This window comes from Idiotropiscis lumnitzeri, chromosome 5 (assembly GCF_059441095.1).
Source record: "Idiotropiscis lumnitzeri isolate Australia: NSW breed Sydney's pygmy pipehorse chromosome 5, RoL_Ilum_1.0, whole genome shotgun sequence".
In the NCBI taxonomy this organism is placed as follows: Eukaryota; Metazoa; Chordata; class Actinopteri; order Syngnathiformes; family Syngnathidae; genus Idiotropiscis; species Idiotropiscis lumnitzeri.
The window spans coordinates 24,926,607-24,947,492 of record NC_142395.1 but is presented as its reverse complement, the minus strand read 5'-3'; the positions used below and the strand labels follow the sequence as shown (position 1 = coordinate 24,947,492).

The window sequence follows — 20,886 nt, the reverse complement described above, 5'->3', positions numbered from 1 at the left end:
AAGGCATTCCCTGTAAGTGTTTAAATAATTAACCGTCAATTTATAGTTAGTTAGTAAATCGCAAATTAGTATGCAAACTATTTGCATGTGCCGCCATTTTGTTTGGGAGTGTTAAACGTGTACATTTTATTCATTTTTTTTATTCTGTATTTGTTACAGTTTCACACCTGCCATATAAACATGTCTAAACCCTAGTGATGGGAAAATGAAGCTTCAAATTTGCTTCATGAACCAGCTGTTGTATTTTTGAATCCTCTAGATGGCACTGTTGGTTCAAATAAAGGGTTTAAAAAAAATGGCAATTCAGCGCGCTTTCAGTCCAATGTAGAACTGAGAGGGCCATCTACAGGAGTCCAAAAATACTCCAACTGGTTCATGAAGCAGATTTGAAGCTTCATTTACCCATCACGACTAAACCCATCCTGGCGTCAGCGACCAATCGAGAGAGGTTTAACTACCTGGTTAGCAGAAAGGTTCTGTGAGGTCACGACAGCTTTTTTTTTTTTTTAAAACAGCGCACGCTTGGTAAAACTTGTGTCTGCGAGGCAGCGAGTGTAAGCAAAACACACAGTGGAAGTTTTTATAAGCCAAAGGTTTTGCCTGTATGTGTGTGGAGATCTTTTGGATGTCAATTGTGTGTGTGTATGTGTCAGAAAGAGCAGGAATAAAAGCGAGTGCTAGACTGTAGTAGGCCTATATAAAACACGGCTGTCAGATGTGTGACGGGCAGAGAAAAAGGTGCTGCGAGTTCCTCCACCGGGGAGGTGGATGAAGTGAAAATACAGTGGAGTGGCGAGGTGATAATGTGAATAAAAGAGATCTTGAATATGATGCAGATGACAGGCACCCGAGAGAGGAGCTTTTGTCAGCTTGTGACACCGGCAGCTGAATGCCATCACCTGCATGCGCGCTCGCTCCCTCCTCAGACCGCAATCGCCGTGCCTCGTCTTGCTTTCTTCAACAGACGTTTGTGTGTGTGTGTGTGTGTGCACCCGAGTCCCATGTGGAGGGATCCGTGTGTGTATCTTTCAATGCTTCGTTCCGCCTTCATCTGTTCAATGTCTGGCGGCTTCTTTCTTCCTTTGCCTTCTTCTACAGCAAAGTCCAACGCTCGCTCCCTATTAGATCTTGACTTGAAATGCGCTTCATTTCAATGATACAGATTCAGATAGACAACCGCATTTACATTTGTGTTAGCACCCCCCCACCCCACCCCACCCCACCCTCCGCCTTTTTTTTTTTTTTTCTCCCAAGTAGCTGTTAACTTTTCGGGTGTCATGTGCAGTTCCGCTGGGAATTGACTTGACATGAAATGCACTCTGTGTTCAACTGTGAGTGTCATGCTTTCTACGCACACATTCACTTGTCGGGAGATTTCGATATGGAAATGTATGCCTTGTCAGAACATCACACAGTGGAGAAGTGAGGGGAATACTTTGTGGATTAAACAACGCATAAACAAGCATCAAAATGCCATAATAGCACATTTGTACCAGACACCATCCGAATGCATCGTGACACGGTTGTCATGGTTATGAAAACAACGACACTTCACATATCTTGGATCAGATCAAACAAATCAACAGGGTGAGGAAGAGATGATTGTTCAAACGTGCACTTGAGCTACCCGTCTGACCATTTCACCTCAGTAAACTAAAATCTCATTGATCAGAATGATGATCGATTATCATTTTTTTTTTGGGGGGGGGGGGGGGGCTATATATATATATATATATATATATATATATGCCACTCCAGAGTAAGGTTAAGTTGCATTTTGGGGTAAATTTCCGTTGCCCAAGTGTGAGTGTGTTTAGAAATACCTGCCGAGCGCACAAATGGGAAAATCAGTTACCCTTCGGTTATTCAGAGTGCACCAAAAAATGAGAGCTGTGTCAGGCAGTCCAGATGGAAACTGTTCAAGTAGGAGTTGCTGATTGGTTTATAACAGGCCTCGTTTGGAAATTAATGAGAGAGGAGCGTGCACTGCCCCTCCAAATACACGCACACACTTTGAGAGTGGTGTTTGGGCGTCAGAGTGAGTTTCCGATTGGCAGCAACCAATTGTGGTTGGATGAAACTTCTGCTTCTAAATGTTTTCGTATTAGTTTAAAATGGCTGACCATAAGTAGAATCTCGCACGGTCGGTGATTGCGCCTTTTTGCGCCCTTTGGTGGTTGGTAAATATTTTAGGTGTATTAGCACTAGCACCACCTTCTGGTCACCAGCAGTAAATGGAAGTCAATTTGGGAACAAGAACTTTGCGTGCCAGTCCAAGCTTTGCTGAACTATGAAAAAAAGTCCAAAAAATATGGTAATCCCTAGTTGGAAGATAAAGCTTGGTTGGAATTTGTGAAAATCATTCTAAATTTGAACAGAAGTAGGACGAACTAATTATGTGGGACTTGGAATCTAAATCCTATAAAGTCCTTGTTAAAATCAGACATAAGTGGACCAAGTTCCAGGATTGGTAACACAAAAGAAGAACAAACTCTGAAAAAAGAGTTGAGATGCTTAGCGAATTTTCAAAAGCTACATTATTCTGCAATTAAACGTGAAAATGTTAACAAAAAACCCACGAGCAGCCACCAGACTCACGATGTGTGGACTTGCTGGATAAAGAGACTTTCATGTAAAAGGACTCTTTGGATGCACTAATTTCTCACTGTACCACTACTACTAGTTTTATTTGTGAGAGTAGGCCTGATTTTATGGGAGGATGGCGCCGTTGCGGCCACGGTCAAAGTGCTCTTATAAGAAATACATTAAAGAAGCGGACGTAAAATTCCCATTAGCGGTCACATCTTGTGTGGTCATTACTGGTAGGACATTGAATGATGCGCATTTGAAACCCAACCATATTGTTTCTCATCTTCCATAAAGTCATCGGGTGGACCAACTTCATGTGCTTAGCGAACGCTCTAAAAACAGATGAATTAAAAAGAACACAATTTTGGTTCAAAAATAGAACAATCCACTACTTGGATGTCTCTTGTTTTTTTTTTTACGAGTATAGCGATATATATTTTGAGTAGGCGCGGATCTTTTCTAGTGGGCAAGTGGGCCACCCCAAAAATCGCAATTCTAAAATTCGTAATCACCTTTAGAAGAAAGCTGTGAAGTATCAGTTTCTCAAAGTAGTGATGGCTAAATGAAGCTTCAAATCTGCTTCATGAACCAGTTGTCGTATTTTTGGACTCTCGGCACTCTCTCATTTTTTTAAACCCTTTATTTGAACCAACAGTGCCACCTACAGGACTCTAAAATACAACAACTGGTTCATGAAGCAAATTTGAAGCTTCATTTTCCCCTCACAAAGCAACTATAAAATGTAATTGCTTGATGTATTAGTTTTAGTATGTTTAACACAGCCAGAGAAAGTCAAAGTGTCTCTTGCACCCTTCAATTTTTCTGCATGTGGCCATCAGAGGAAAATGTTTGGACAACCCCGGACCCCGGGTAAGCATTGCTTCTCATATTTACTTTTATTTGTCTGTATTAGCCTCGGAAACTTACCTTTTATCATCTTTCTTTGGCTGTCTCACTCTTTGATTCCCCCTGACATTCTGTCCCTACACGTAAAAATATGTGACTCGCCACACACAGAAACACACACACACACAGCTTCTAGCCTGCTGATCTGTCTGAGAGCTGCTCACTTCTCTCATCAGAGTGACACATCACAACAGGATCCAGCAGATTTCGCCCAACTGCTGTCAGACTTCTTTGGCCCGCTGTCCAAAGTGTAAGCTGTCAACACAACTAAACAACACATGAGAGGCCTGAGCAGTGAACTGCATTGACTGCGGTGCAGAAAAGGGGAGGCAAATATGGCTTTGACATCACTTGATAGCTGTCTCAGGAACTTGGAATTTCTCACGTACAAATGCCGCATGAACCGTTGGATGTTTGCTGCTTTGTGGGGCCGTTCATAAGCCAACTTCGCTAAAATTTCGCTTACAAGCGCTTGGTTAACGCGTTTATACTTGTCCAATGGAATCCAACTGTTTACTGCCATCGACGAACATATTCGTCTTTCCAAGGGTAGCCTTTTAACCGACCATGATGCCGCAGTTGCACCCCGTTGGATTTGAGATCAGCACAGATTTTGAGTAGAAGGTAAAAATATGGTGAATCTTGGCTTGTCATGTTGCTTATAAGTGAGAGAAATGCCATCACGTGACAAGTTTAGTCACCTGACCCTCAAACAGACTCTGGCTATGTATGACGTAAACAGAGAATGTGTTGCGGTCGTTAGTAGAACGTGCATGGTGTATCACAAAAGCGGGTTTTTTTTGTTCGTTTGTTTGTTTTCCACTAAATGTTTGTTCTAATATAATAACAACATAAAAATATAATAATAATATAATTTTTAAACATTTCCCACAGTATCTAACATGCCCCCCGCAAAAACCTATGGTGGAACACAAAGCATATTATTATACATCTTACAAGAACTTGAACTCTATATCATGTTATAAAAAAACAAGTCAGTTGGATATCATGTCAGAAATCGCAAGTAAACCCAAAAAACTTCCAAAAATGAAATTCATTTCACAATGGGTGACCGACGCTAGCTGCTTCCATGCAAGGTATGATACCACGCGAGGATATATCGACAAAGTCAACGGGGTCAGAACCCTTGATCATCATTTAATCCGATTAGATACTACATTTACATATCTGACAGCGTAATTAAAAGTCGATAATCTACCAGCTTTGCAAGTAATTGCCATGCAAAACAAATAATGGATCAAGAACAACATCAAGAAGCAAATCCACAGCTGACCACTGTCGTTCCTTATCATAATGTGCATCCAAATTCCAGTTTGCCTGCTATTTCATAATCATCCATGTGCTTATTTAAACATCGAATGCATCTCCCGCCAATCCAATCTGTTCCTTGTTCCACCCCTCCAGTATTACACTACGATTTCCTGGTGTGTTAAAAAGTTCGTAATCCTTTATATTCCCCTCACTAACCCATTCTAAGCTTTTTTTTTTTTTATGCATGTCTCCGTCTTCCTTTTATGCATTTGTTGATGTAACGCCAGCGGAGTCAACGATACAGTGCTTTATCCATCCAGCTGGCTCACTCACCGTGAATAGGCTTAAGATGGTAATCCTGTTATCAGGGAATACTACTTGGCACCGGCGCACAACCACACACAGACAAAAAAAACCACACACACACACAAAGAGCCTCAGAAATGCACAGACTGTACGAAAGTACAGAGGCTGCATATTCAGTGAAGTATGAGAGCGGAAAATGAATGAATGAACTGCAGATTCGCCGAGTTGGTTGTTTGTGGATGAAGATGAGTGTAATTGAGGGCTCTATTTTCTGGAAGTAATGCCCAGTGAAGCATAACGCATCAACCAAATTCAAGACAGCCGCAACATGGCTCCAAAAACTCTAGACTGGGGGATGATTTAAAAAATAGAATACAACGATTCGGCAGGATTGATGCCCGATTTCATATTTCGGAATGAAATCCGACATGTTAGATGTAGCAGCTGTCAACCCTGTCCTGGTGTTAGACGTGGTTTGATCAGGCGTAAGGTTTCGATCGATATTCTGCCTCCCAATTTTTACTCCACTAGGCACATCCCCAAGGAACTCCTTCTGCTGCACTAGACTGCCCATCTTGGCAAAGACCGGTCTGCCAAATTGACAAGTCTTAAGCAGATACGAAAACCAGAATCTGCCAGGATGAGCGCCAAGGAGCAGATGTGCTAGCTCCGAAAATAAAGCCTTAAGTACGATGACAACAAGTAAGTTGCTCTTTTCCACAAGTCTGTATTTCGACTTACCATGATTTATCACATTTTGCCTTTTTCAAAAGAGACCTTCTTCAGGCTTCCAATTGGCGACGCATGAGGTCTGCTTTGCTCCCGTTTTGTAGCATAGAAAAATGACCATGAATCCAACGGCTCATTTGAATAAACGGCATCTGCATTTTTTAAGCAGTTAAAATTAATAAAAGGATAATGATGGACAAATTTGTGATGCTAATGCATGGCATTGAAAATGTAAAATGAAAAACAGGAAAAAGATCAGATTATTAAAAATAAATTCCAGAGCACATCACAAAATAATTTTCAAAGTCCAATTCTGACCTGCTGTTGCAGTTCAAATGCATTCGTATGTCCACATTGCTCTGCTATTTTAGTCATCACATAAACCCCGCCCAAAGATCCCGTCTCTCTTTTTCTACAGGATGCTGATTGGGCCACGATCATCTTGAACCTTGACAAGGTGGATTTCTAAAATAATAAATAAATCCATCTTTTAAGGAGAGTAATCCAACTTTGCCACATGGATTGAAGGTGGGGCCACACGGCGCTCAATAAAACTGACTCATTGATATTGAACACGCCTTCCCTCTCTTTAACCTTTGTCATGCAATATGAATGACTGCATTGGTCATTCTGCCAGAGTTATATGATTCCCAAGATGCGATAACATTACAGGAAATCATCACGTTTTAATGATGATGTCATTTCTTTTTTAGCACGTTGCCAACTTTTTGGGGGGAATCCCTTTTTTATTTGTTTATTTTTTTACGAATATGCTTCAATGGTATTAAGTGAGCCACATTGGAAGATAAAGTAACACGAGCAACACACCTGAGCAACTCTCTCCAAGTTGGTCATTTCATTAATAGTGATCAGTCGCTAACTTCCACAATCAGCCATCTTGCATATGATATTCTAGAAATTGTGATAGAGGGATGGGAAAGGGAATTCACTCTTGAGTGGTCATTAGCCTATTTACAGGGCACCTATTGACAAACAAGCATTCACACTTGCTCCTGAGGTCTTTGGGACATCTTGATGGATGGATGGATAGATAGATAGCTTACTAGCTTACTAGCTATCTAAGTAGTAAGCTAGCTAGCTAGCTAGCTATCTAGTAAGCTAGCTAGCTATCTTATTAGCTAGCTTACTAGATAGATAGACAGACAGACAGGCAGATTTGGCAGCCTGTGTATGCCTCTTTTTAACAGTCCATGAGCCACAATGGAATTTTAATTTTATATTTAATTTTAAATGCCGTATTCAATTAGGCCTCAATGTACATTCCACAAAAAGCCACAAGTCAATAGAGGGACTATTTTTTTGGGTGTTGTTTTTCTTTTACTTTGCGGCATTGATGTTCATACCACGTCTTTATTTTAACCTTAGAGAAAAGGCCTCTTTGCAAAGTGCGTTAAAACAGCAGCAGACTCTTAGACATTGACAAAAATACAGTAGAGGAGTCCGGTACAGGAACACATCAAAATGAACATGTGGATTTTTTTTTGCATACTTTTACTGCTTCAAGATCAAATTAATTTCATTTCCGTCTCTGTATGTCAAGCAATCAAGGATACAGGTGCCAAGGCTGTACCGTTCACACTTTAACACCTTCACCAACACATTTTAACAAGTTGTACATGCTATCTGTCAATTCAAATTGAAGAGTAAGATAAAAAAAAATATATAAGATGTGGTGCAAATTGTGTATTTTAAAAGCTCCCTAATCAAGTGTTGCATAAGTGATTACGGAGACTCAAATCCATAATACCGAGACGTATGTCGAAGGTCAAACCAAGTCAAAACAACAGAAAATGTCCACCCTCTTTCTGCGTTTGCTTCAAATTAACGTTAAGATTGATGAGGAAAAAAGGCATTGCCTGTGAGGGGATTGTAAAGTCGGTACGGAGCACAGTACAGTTTACAAGGTCTCATGATTAACATCTCAGGGGTCATACTTATAATAATCATTGGCCAGCCTTGTGATCTCAAACAATTATTTATAGCTACTTGGAACATTTATAACATATTTATTATTATTATTATCATCTGACCACAAGTAGCTTTATTACACTATTACACTAGCAACCAAGCAAATGTAAAGTTCATATAAGACAAACAAAAAAAAGAGGTTGTGTAAAAAAAAAAAAAAATGAAACCACAATGTCCACATAACTAAGAGAGTCCATTTAAGCTTAATAATGATGAACTCTCACAAATACGTCCCAAGCAATTGCGAACGAGCTTTTCGTGTACAAAAAAAGTGCAGCAGATGTTCTACCTTGCGCAGCTGCTTATTATTTCTCCTGGAAGCACAGAACCCTGGCGGACCTTTTTTTCATTGACGTCACTGATGTATTTTTACCGGTTCAGGAGTCTGAAAAACTCATCTGAGGTCGAACACGCAACGGCGAATATAATGGACATATTTTGCCAGGCCACCTTCTCAACTTGGCTCCTTTCCCCGGCTTATTAGTCCTTCACACTTGCACGCGATTCATCACGAGCACTTTGCTTTTCTAAAAATGCGTTACTCGTAGCTTGTGCGGATGCATAGACACTAAGCAGTCCGGTTCAGTCCGGTTCAGATCAATGAATCCTGACCAGGCTTGCATTTCCACGGTGGGGACGGTGATAGCTGCATTAGCTTCATAAATACCATGACGGCGTTGCAGCAAATCAGCGTGTCATTCGCCATTTCATTAAACTAATAAGATAAATGCAAGACAATGCAGTGCTAGATCTTTGTCGAGAAACAAGTGAGACGAGAGGAGTCATTTCTTCTCGTCATCCTAATTAACAGTCAGTTTTAAATGACACACTTTTGGGCCCTATTCTCTTCCTGAGCGCAAGACGAGCCAAAATGTTCAGATTTATACTTTCTCCCAAAAGCATCCTGATATGTCTTGATATGTGTTTAATTAATTTCAAATCATCGTTCTCCATTAAAAAAAAAATATATATATATATATATATCATTCATCGGTTAAGCCTCCTGAGAAAAAAAACAAACAAAAATGTTTATTTTGGGGGGAAAAAATGCACTCGATAGTATTAAACTTTTTTAAAAACAACCAACAATAGCATAATTACATCAAATGTAAAACATGAAACAGTTTTTGCTGCATTTTTGCCTCAAATCAATGGAAATCATACTGCTCCTTCTGATGTGCCAGATTTGGCCACTAGAGGGCAGTATAATGCAAACATACAGATATAGATGGAGCTGGTCAATATTTGATCAGGTTAGCCCGTCTATGGCGTTTTGCATTGTTTATTAGCATTAAGCTAAACTGACTTACATATTCTTTTGTGTTTGATTTGAGAGTAAACTTCAACTGGGAGTGGCAATAAACATTTTGAAACAATATTTTTGCCCAAGTGTTAACTATTTGCAAGACGCCTGCTTGTTATTTCGGGACTTCAGTTCACCATACGGCACTCGTTTCTCAAATTTCGTTCTCAAAGAGACCTAAATCGTCACCGTCAGGTGAGAGCCTCCACAATATCTAAAATATCGCAATGCCTCATCATCACCCTGTCTGTCCCTCCACCCAGTCAAAGGCCAAGCTGCTGACCTTGCTTGCGTCCAAGACATGTAGCCACTCAGTGGCTGTGCAGCCTCACGCTGCCACCCGATCAGCCTGCCCTCGTCCTCGCCATCGATCGCCCTCCACTCACCGCTCAAGGACGGAAATCCAAACCCACATTCCAAACCGCAGCCCTCATCACACAGCCCCCTCTTTTGTCTCTGCCTCACCACTTTTCTCTTTTATGGTTAGCGCCGCCTATACTCCATACACACACACACAAACGGTGAGCTCAAGGTTGCAGTGACCAGCAGATGCATGAATAAATAATAAAGTGGGTAGGAATCACTTTCAGAAAAGCCATTTACTGTCCTATTGTGTTCTTGAAGAGGTGATGTGAGTGAGTGTCTTAGTATGTGTGTGTGTGTGGGCGTGTGTGTAAAACAAGAGGTTGCTGAGTGCGACTAGAACGCTTTGTTAACTAAAAGCCCCGCTGCCCTGGGAGTTCACTTTATTTATGCAAAAATCACCTTTGCGTTGACCTCGCCTCCTTCTTAACGTTTTTTTTCCCCCTACGACAGCGCTCGTTCTTTCTTACATCGTTTGTTCTTTCATCACTCTTTCGGGCCATCAGCTCTGCTGCAGTTCCTTCTTTCCGTCTCTTTTCACCTCCAGAGCTTCATTCTGGCCACTTTATTTTTCTTTCGCTCGTCTCTGTGGCCAATTCTTTTTTCGTACAGCCTGCCTTCGAACTGCCTTCACATCCGACCCTCCTTGAGTGTCTTGTTTCTTTGTCCCTTCCATTTTTCCTTGCAGTTAGATTGCCGCGATCTCTTTTTGCCTGTTACGTTCTCGATGTTCTCTAGTTTTCTCTCTTTGCCTCTTTTAACTCCCTTTCTATTCCTTTCTTCATTCGTCTTCAGTCATTCCCATTGCATCGCCTTTACCCTTCCCTGGGTACCTTTTTTCCTTTTTATGTTGCATCCTTTATTCTTCTCTCTTTTCCTGTTGCTTCACCTTTTACCTCCCATCTTCCCTTTCCTTCAACCCTTGCCTCTTTTGGATTCTGCCAGCCTTCCCTCCTTTCTTCCCTTCCAGTCGTGCATCTCTTTTATTCCATTCTTAAACTCCATCAACTATTTCCTTAATTCTTAGTAATTATTCATTCATTCATCCCTCACAGTTTTTTAAGTGGAAAAAAAAAATCAGTGCCAGAACTCCCCTGATTAGACGAGTGTCATTAGGTAGTGAGTAACAGCAGATCATTTTTTAATTAATAAACAAGTCTACAATAGATAACTATATATTAATAATAATTAAAAATATATGAATTAATTAATTAAGACCTTATTTGGTCGTTTCATACAACATTATGGCCATTTTTATTCTGTTTAATTATGATTGACATCACTCGCGACAAGTGAATCAGAAGACCTCTGAGCTGACTGCACTTGACTTTGTCGTCATCATCACCAGTCCGGGTTGTTTTTGGGCCCATAAACCGTTTTCAACCAGCAACTATGGAATGGTTAATGAGAACTGTGATAAGGCAAGCCGACAAGTCAAGCTGACCGTCACGCCACCAAGCGGGCCAACTACAAAATAAAAGCTTTCTAAGGTTATTGCGTTGGCGTGACTATATTATTTGGCAAGTTTTTATCCTGAAGTTAGCCTTTGCGTTGGCGGCGTGTTAATGTGGTGAGTAATTTTGCATGTCGTCAAAATGCCGGCGCACAAACTAAAATAATTATCATCAGAGGCTGAAAAAAATTTTGGGGGGTTGGTTTTATTCTGTTTGAGGTACCCAAATTTTACCCAAATTAGGATTACAAAGTGGAAGAGAGAAATAGAACAAAAACGAATGCTCATGTGAAGTCCTCGTACGTTGTAAAATTCGGTATGGTTGAGCATTGGCCTCACGTAAGAACTTTTCTTGTCGTCAGTGTACTTTACTGAAGTGAGACGTGATGACTTGATAGACCGCTGCAGTTGGCCCGAAGTGAAGCACAGAAAGAGAAGCAAGAGAACGTCTTTAAGAGGAACAAAAGTGGGTCAAAATGATGAGAGGGATGAAGAAGATTTAGTAGCGCTCCACAAGACAGGTGAGAGTAAAGTAAGAGGCAATCAGCAGAAGAAAGACATAAACAAAGCCTTTAAAGTTACTGGCAGGGAGGAATTGCGATAATATGTGAAACGAAAAAAAAAAAAGATGAGAGGCCAAAAAAGAGAAACGATCAGATTGCTCTGTGGGTGTCCGGAGCTCTCTTTTCAATCCCATCTCACTCAGGCCGAGGTAAACAATCACTCCTGATAAAGGAGTGGACAAATCCTCAATCAGCCTCATTCTGGCCGAAGCAGCTTTATATTGGGCCGCCCTCACCTGCCTAAATTGGATCTTCCTTCCGAAGAAGGAGTGAAAGCAAATGGAAAGCTATGTCAGTCAGAGAGGGCATGGATTGAAAAAGCACAAAAAAAAAAGTCTCTTAATCAGGACATCTTATGATCTTAAATGGAGCTATTATACATGCCACATTGCAGTTGCAAAGCCAGAGGTTATGGATAAAAGATTTTTGTATGAAATGAAACCACTTATCTAATAAATTAACTACAACGCTTTTCAGATTCTGCATCGGGCCTTCATCAATAAATTCATTTAAATGTTGTCACCACAAATTTGTTGGTGTATTGTCTCTCTGATGGCGGCATAGAGAGAGAATTATGAGGACGTTCTTGATAAACTGGAATGCAGTCATAAATAATAAAGAAGCCACAATACACTGTGAGCACCCACAGGCAAATACAAACTTCTGGGGAGAGGAGAGGGGGAAAAAAAAGAAATCACAAGCTCAACTTTATGTAACTTGTGTTGACTGCAAAAAATGATTTTTATCTTTTTTTTTTTTATCTGGTGACTCCTTGAAATTAATTATTTATACACCCGTTTTCAAGGTTAAACATATTTCAACAATTTAAAGATGATTTTTTTCCAGCATACTGAGATATATTACGGCATATGACTACTATGTAGTGATAGACCGATTATCGGTCGGGCCGATTATCAAGGCATTTTGCTGATTATCGGCCTCAGCCTTTTTTTTAACTTTCAAGGCCGATAAATTAAAGGCTGCTTTATTTTGGCTCGCTGCAGCACAGATCTCTCTTTCTCTCTGCTGTGCTCGTGGCCCTGCGTGCAGAAGCTGATTGTCTCGCCCACAGCACTACCTGATTAGTTCCTTGTAGCAGCTAATTAGCAGTAAGCTGCCGGTTTGCTTTTTCACCTCGAGTCACGCGCACTACGGGAGGCGTCCCTTAAGCTTAGGAAGGAAAGGAAACAGACTTTGCCGAAATTGTAAAAAATGTTAGTCTACTGAGACTCACAACTAATAGAAAACTATAAGCTGTAGTAAACTTTAAAGAGATGTTTGTTTTCATTGGACTATAAGACAAGCAGCTGAGCGTGCACTTTTTGTTAGACTTTTAAAACTAAGTTGTCTGTTTTCTAACATCTAAAAAAGCTGTCATATGTTGTAAATCGCTGTTGTAAATGTGCTTAAAGGCATTTCAACTGAGTAAAGTATTGGAGTTTTAATTTTTCAAAATGTTGACACCATTTTAAGCTTTTTTTTTCAACAAATGAATATCGGCATCAAATATTGGCATCCATGACTACGAATAATCGTTATAGGTATCGGCCCCGAAAACAGCATATCAGTCTATCACTACTACTATGCATTAAAATATACTTGACACATTGAAGCCGACAAGTTGGTACACCGTTACAAAGACTTGGTTATGAAGGAGATTAATGTCATGATAAATTGCGATCAGTCATCGCAACGACGAGAGCAGAAATGAGACACCTTGACAGTGACCCCACATTTAGCTCAAATAACTCATCATCATGAAAACCTATCTGTTAAACAACTGCATATCTGTTGTACTGTACTGTTCTTCTACTCAAAAACAAATTAAAACTCGCCCAAGACAAGAACTAACCGAAAACAAGACAAGACGAGGCTTTTGGGAGTCGAGACTGAGTCAAGAATAACGGCTCTATGTTTGTCGACAGTGCACACACAAAGTTGTAAAAACGGGCGCATCTTGATTTTTATGCCAGTGCAAACATCGTTTAATGTGTTTGGGAATTTGGCAGACCGTGCTGCGCCATGCTGGGTATCCCGGCAGATAGCGGGCATTTTGTTTTACACGCCTCTGGGGCACATGACAATTTTGGTGGCTCAAAGCACACAACATTTTAGACCAGCTGAAAGTGGCTTTTAAGCTAAGACACAAAACGGTTGGAGGACACTCTCCAAGTGCCCATTTCACAGCGGTGAGCAAAGGATCGCCTGGGCCAAGTTAACATTATCTGCCCGTGGAGGTCTGTTTGCACTTCCTTAAAAACATACTCTGCTCACTTCCGTCTCCTACATGGTCACTGTGTGCCTCTCGTGCATGGATTTAGAGGAAATGAGGAAAGCAGCTTCTATTAGCCGCAAAGCTAATCAGCTATGTTCACACCCACTACGGTGCAAATTGGCCACTTCTAATTGTGCATTTGGGACCACAGTTGGCGTTACACTTGCACCGGGCATAAATATAGAGCCCAAAGACTCAGACGAGCTGAGATTAGAGATGGGAAAATGAAGCTTCAAATTTGCTTCTTGAACCAGTTGTTGTATTTTTTTGAGTCCTGTAGATGGCACTGTTAGTTTACATAAAGGGTTTTAAAAAAATGGCAATTCAGAGTTTAACTGAGAGTGCCATCTGCTGGAGTCCAAAAATACTACAACTGCTTCATGAAGCAGATTTGAAGCTTCATTTAGTCATCACTGGCTGAGACCAAGAAAAGACCAAAACTGAGACAAGCTGAGACTGTGACAAACCGAGATCACAAAATTGCCAGTTCGAAAACCCTGTCAAACATTTAAAAAGCATTTTATTTCTTGAATACATTTGACAGGCAAAAAGACATTGTCTGCAACTCTTCCAAAAATCCAAAAATCTTTTTTTTCCAACTAAATTATAAAAAAATAAAGAAAGAAAGAAATGAAACTAAAGAGCAAAAAAAGTAGGCAATTTCTGGGATTCGTTATAGGCTAGCCAAACTATAACATGTCTTGAAAAACTAAATCTTATGCACGCTACCGCATTTTACTGACATGAGAGTACCTGCGTTTGTTTTTTTTTTCGCGAAAGCTTATCCTTGTCCCTTTCTTTGCATGGAGATAAAGAGAGCAGAATTGGCACCACACAAAGCTTTTTTTTTTTCTTTTGCATTTTGTCTATGAAGTCTTTGTGGTTGAGGAAGCCAAATTTAATTTCCGTTAAGTTAGTAGACCTGTCTCCCTCAGTTTTGTCCTTACATCTCGTACCTTTCAGTTCCACTTGGGTTAAATAACATTCATTGAAGGCATTTGTAGTTTTATCAAGTGTTTCTCCTAATTATCAGATTGATGAAGTTGACGAATTTCCCAACTCCCAATTTCGGCCAGTCACAGACCGAAACAAGACCAAGACATTCTTGAATTCAAGCACGGTCTTAATTGTTAAGACAGTAACAGGAGGAAGTGAAGAAACACGTTACATAAACTTATTTTAGCAAAATAACAACTATGTTTTGCATGATTCTTTTGAGTCTTCTATTAACTGAAATATTCTATAAGCTACTGTAGCTACGAGAAGAAGGCGGCGGCAGCGGCTCAGGTGACGTGGCTCACATGATCAATACAGCTGATGGAGCACAGTGGAAAGGAAGTATGCCCAAAGGGAGACAATTGAGAACATCGGCACAGAGGTCAGCACAACGACTACGTTTCTCTTTCACATTAGTTTATTAGCCGCACGGTTCAAAGTCTTGGGAAAAAGTAGTGGCTTATAAACCGGAAAATACGGTAATTACAGCACAATCTTGATCTTTGAATTTATCTCCACCTTAATGAACCTCTTTTTGCTATTTTCCTCCTGAAATCATGTTACATTCAATTTCTGCTATATTGTCCTAACCTTCTTATCTTTTCCAACCCTGTGATCCCATCAACGCGTGCGCGCATGTGTGTATACATCTGTAAATGTTTTCACATTATCATCAGGTATCCGCGATGGCAGCACGCTTGTCCAGACATGGAGTTGTAATTAATGAGCTGTTTACACTTTACTAGGTTTTAATGTATTTTACGCATTGTGAGGACAAGAAACAAAATAAAAGTAGTTATAAAAGCAATAATAAAAATGTCGCTTCCCCCCCCACCCCCCGTGGTAACCTACATTATCTCTCCATATTGTTTTATCAGCTTATATGTCGAAGATTTAATCATGCGGTTTCATTGCCGCTGCCCCCAAGGTTTCCTTTCTGGAAATGTACTGTATCTCTGCATGCGGCTTTGCCATAAACAACCTAAGGCTTGCACTCATATGCATAAACCGAAATAAACAGCTCTCATTGTGACGCAGAGCAGTTCAACACTACTGCAAACAAAAAACACAATAATAGCCAGATTGTGAAATTCACGCAACTTGGCCATTGAGGGACAGTCAAGACGAGGAACCAGAAATTTGAAATGTGAATGATTCCGGGAGAATCAGAATCTGACATCTGAATTAATGTTATGTGAATTAATTTGTTCCCGAGTGAAAGTGAGACCATCATAAAAATGTGTCGTGCGTAACTTTTCGGGTTTGCAGAGTGGTAGTACTATAATATTAAAATATTTCATATTATTATTAAAATTATTACAAATATTTCCTAGTGTGTATAAAGTATGGTCAAATTTATTTAATAATGTATTTATAATCCCATTGATTCTTCTGTTCATATTGTACAGAGCAGGCAGATTCTTACCCACCAATACATGCTTCACACATTTTGTTTTTGCCTTCACTGATAACCTTCTTGATGTCTGGAGTTCCCCTGAATTTTGAAGCATGACCAAAAGCACACAGCCACCTCAGACAACTGACAACACAATTTCCTCCATTTTTCCTCACCTCCAAAGAAATACAGCTAGATTTTGCCTCTTTGTTTTTACAATAGTTACCATTGCAGCTCTTTGAGTACCAATAAACAAAAAAATAAATAAATTTAAAAAAAAAAGGAAACATTCAAAATTGCACAAGGCAAGAGGGGCGGTAGCACACGCACTTTGTTCATATAAACACAAACAGAGGAAGAACAAGGGATAAACACACAAGCGCTGTTTTATTCATGTTGATGTGATGCTAGTGGACGTGCACCCGTGAGGAACACTGCTTTTCTCACCTAACACACACCCACACAAAACACACACGTCTCTCTCTCTCTCTCTCTCTCTCTCACACTCTCTCTCACTCACACACACACTCTCTCTCTCTCTCTCTCTCTCACACTCACTCACTCACTCTCACTCTCTCTCTCTCTCACTCTCACACTCTCTCTCACTCACACACACACTCTCTCTCTCTCTCACACACACTCACTCACTCACTCTCACTCTCTCTCACGCTCTCTCTCACTCTCTCACTCACTCACTCACTCACATTACACACACAAACACGACCCATACACTCTTGAGTTCAACACAGGACACCAGATGTTTCCACCAGCATCACCTATTTGCTCTCGTTCCTCATTAGGCCCCTCAGAAAACCAGGTTGTTGTTTTGCTTCTTTTAACAGCCGCGGATTGTCACAAGGCAATTTTCACAGATTCTTCACTAAACGTGGTCGACGGGTGTAGCATGCACCGGGGGAGGAAGCATTTAAACCTGAGGGAAGTTTCTAAAAAAAAAAAAAAAAGATTAAAAAAAAAAAAATTTACATTAAAGTCAGTTGGCATTTGTGAAATGCTCTCGAGAGGGGACGCAAACTCATTCTTTCCAATTGGAATTCCCTCAGGAAAGAAAAAGCTGTGACCAAATCGGCAGTCAAGCAACACTTTTGGAATGGATAAGAAAGTCATCTGTTGCTGGGGGCAGTGTGTCTAAGGGTGCTAATTGCTTGTGATGCTGAGTCATATATGTGTGAAAGAGTTTCCTGTCCGTGTCTTCATCAGTGGAATTTAGTAAGAAACACTTTGAAGAGGTCGAGAACATTGTGTTTCGCCAAACTTTTCTGGACAAAGAATCAATAATGTAAATTAGCTGGAAAATTGAACACAAATTAAAAATCTGCGTCGTCAGTTTCTGTGTTTTGCAAGATTTCCGGTGATTCTAACCTTTTGAAAATAGATTCAAAATTAAGAAAATCTCAAAAGTTTTGGTTCCATCTTTGGCCACTTTAAACCTCCTCGCATCCGTTGAGATGCGCCTAATGGATGACATATTTTCGGGATACAAATCTGGTTTATGTAGATTCTGATTCAATAACACACAGCAAGCACATTTTTGTATTCAAATAATCCAAATGCAAAAGATGACTCCTAAAGGAGTGCAAGGGTGTGGATATGCCTCAAAACAAGGTAAGAATTAAGTGGGTATTTTGTTGTGCTTGTAACGTTTACTACATTTGGAGTCTCTACTGAGAGCCGCCTTGGAACGCAAGGCAACATATGCGACCCATAAAGCTGCTGCGTAAATTCATTTGTTCTTCTTCACTTCACGCCAGATTGGCTTTAAAAAGTGCACCGCACTTTTTCATGTGAGGCGGCAAAGTGGATTGAAACAGTCGCTTGTCAAAAGGATTTGCTTTTGCCCGAATCACTTTCGCAAGTGTAAAAACATAAAGGATGAGGAGTCGAAGTGTCGCGGCTTCCACCGCAAAAGCGACAGAGCTTTTAAAATCCAAATTCTCTCCAGACTAGGGCATGCTTTTGCCAGCAGTGAATTCGCCTCTACGAGGTGATGTTTGTCCCAAAAGTTACACAAGCCCAATTTTAACAAAAGGTGCTAATGCATCCTAACAGCAAACTCCTCATCAGGCCTCGGGCTTTGCTATAATTGCTAATTTAAAAACAGCACTAAAGTGGAAGCCACGTGGGAGAAGCGGAGTTTGTTACGAAATCCAGCCATGATGAATCAGTTACAACATACGTTTTCTCAAGAACGCCTGTGACTGTTATACATCAACAAGACTTTGGTGACACAATATGCAGAAATATGTCTTAGGCCACACAGTAGAGCACAGGCTCCCGCCGAGGCAAAATACAATACTTGACTGAAAGGTTGGCTTAAAATCAAAATCTACAAGAAGGCTGGGACTTTTAAAAGAAATTTTGAACCACAGTCAAGAATGGATGACGGAAGATCCAAAATACAAGACAAGGTAAAAAACGTTTTAATCCGGCCCGCCGAACTTGAAAAAAATTAAATGAATAAACCTGGTTAATGTTTTATTTTCTAAATACTCTGATGTGTCAAAGACAGATATTTTGTTGTAATGCTTTTTTTCATTTTCATTTAAAAGTAAATGGATTTTTTTTTTCCCGATGAGGAGAGGTTACCAAAACACTCCATCCATCTCCTTCTGGTCCGGCCCCTCGGTCAAATTTTAGAACTGACAGCCTTGGGAAGACCCGGAGGAGCTGGATGAAGTGGCTAGGGAGCGGGAAGTCTGGGCATCCCTGTTAAAGCTACCCCACATAAGCGGAAGAAAATGGATGGATGGATGGATAAAAGGGGGTATGTTATCCCCGTAATATTACTAAAAATTACAAATCTGGAATCACACCAAAATGTACTAATTTCAACATGCCGGACCTCTACATAACGTTTCATGGAAATCAGAGCAGTGGTTGTTGAGTTGCAGCTTTGCACAAGGTCATCCTATAGGTCAAGTCATCAGGCATGCGCAAAGAGCCCATTGGGCAAATTTTGAAATCCTCACTTCAAATTTGAAGGCCTCCCAAGAAGACAGGATGCGTATATAAAATCAAATAAAAAAAAAACTTGAAAACAAGCAGCAGATGCGGGAGCTCACCTGTGGTCTCGGGTGTCCTTTCACGATGCACTGAAGCACAAGCGTGTCGCCCTCTTTGATGGTGTAGATCCTCTCACTGATGTTATCGTCCTTGACGTTGCACGCGGCACCCGAGTGCACAATCTGGGCGTTGGCAGGAGCTTTGGTGCGTGCACGGGTGGTGAGACGGGCAGGCCGTCGGAAGATGCGGGAGGAAAAGCAGATTACGTAATCAGTAAGATCTCTGGAGCGCGAAAAGGTCAAGAACTTTATCTGAACACTGGTGCTTTATCAATACGTCACACACGGAAAATACGAGAAAAATAGACTCCAAAATTCGAACTGGGGAAAGATGTGATTTTTAAAGTTGAAAAAAAAAGTATTTTTGTGCTCTGTTTTGATTACTAACTTTCAAGCGATGAGTAGCTGTGTAGGCAGTGTGAAGGACTGACTATTGCTAATATACAGAACACCAAAGTAGGTGAATTGGAGTCACCATGGTAATGCACGAAACATTCTCCTTGCAGTCTATTGTGGAAAAAAATTTTGCCAAGCAGAGTTCATTTTAGAATGGCATGGCAAATTGCATATTGTTATTTGAATTACTAAATCATTTGCAATTACCTGTCAGAAATATCATATTTACCTACTTTCAAATACAAACAGATGACATTTCATATTCTACATATTGTTGCATTACACTGTACTCAAATATTTTTCTTTCTCCATCCAACACATACAGCACTCCAAATTTTCAAATGGACTTCATTACTAATGAATCCCCCAAAGGCTCCGAGTGACCTATGAAGAGCCCTGGCTTGCGAGCAATTAGCATCAACTGTCCTCACCCCCCCCCACCCCCTGTGATGAGGGGAGACTGAAAAGAGGAGGGGGGGGCGTAACGAAACAGCGGGCGAGGAAGAAAAAAAGCCCAGAGAGGAGCGTTAAGTCCCCGGGAGAGTCGCGGGAGTCGGGACAGCACAATGATGTGATTAGAATCGATTCACGTGGAGAACAAATCCTCACGGTGCTCTACAACTGTTATCACTGAACAGACAGCAAGCGAGTGGGCGGCCTGTTCACCTTACAACTTCAGCTCACATCAGGTATAATGCCGTAGCTCATCGCATGTTCAAGATTCATGTTCACACATCTGCTTTTTTTTTTTAACGGAGAAACGGTTGAGAGAAAAAAAAGTCAAGGCAAAAGCTTCCTTAATGTAGGGTCTCTTTAACACAAGTCGTAATTAAAAACAAAAAAAAGGATTGCTTTGGAACATCAATCATTTTAGAACAGCCACTCAACAATAGCGATTTCCGAAGTGTCGTACAGGTGCCACTCGTGTTACACAGGCTCCCTCTAGTGGTAGGTGGATTAATCACTGCCATCGTACAATTCAGTTGTATTTAACTTTTAAGTTCAATACATTTGCTTTTAATGCAATAATTGATTATTGTCAAGCAATCATTTGGGTACAGCTTTTCATTTAACTTGAACGCAATTCAAGCATAGTGTTAATGTTAAAACTGTACATATATTAAATATAAATATATTAAATATACATTTTAGCCTTTTGCGCCATTTTATTTTAGTGTTGGTGGTATTTGGAGAATTAAGCATTTTTTTAGGTGCACATTAAAAAATGTTTGGGGAAAATAACAGAAAATTGCTGGCAGCAGAGATGCTA

At 40.4% G+C, this 20,886-nt stretch overlaps 1 protein-coding gene across 2 annotated transcripts in view; it reads right to left on the bottom strand.

The window, feature by feature from the left end:
* mdga1 (MAM domain containing glycosylphosphatidylinositol anchor 1) overlaps window positions 1-20,886 on the bottom strand; it is a 148,919-nt gene that overhangs the window by 85,577 nt on the left and 42,456 nt on the right. For both annotated transcript variants that reach the window (XM_088296407.1, XM_088296408.1), the window contains exon 3: window positions 19,221-19,360. In XM_088296407.1, coding sequence (XP_088152533.1) covers window positions 19,221-19,360 — 140 coding nt within the window. The remainder of the gene's footprint in view (window positions 1-19,220; window positions 19,361-20,886) is intronic.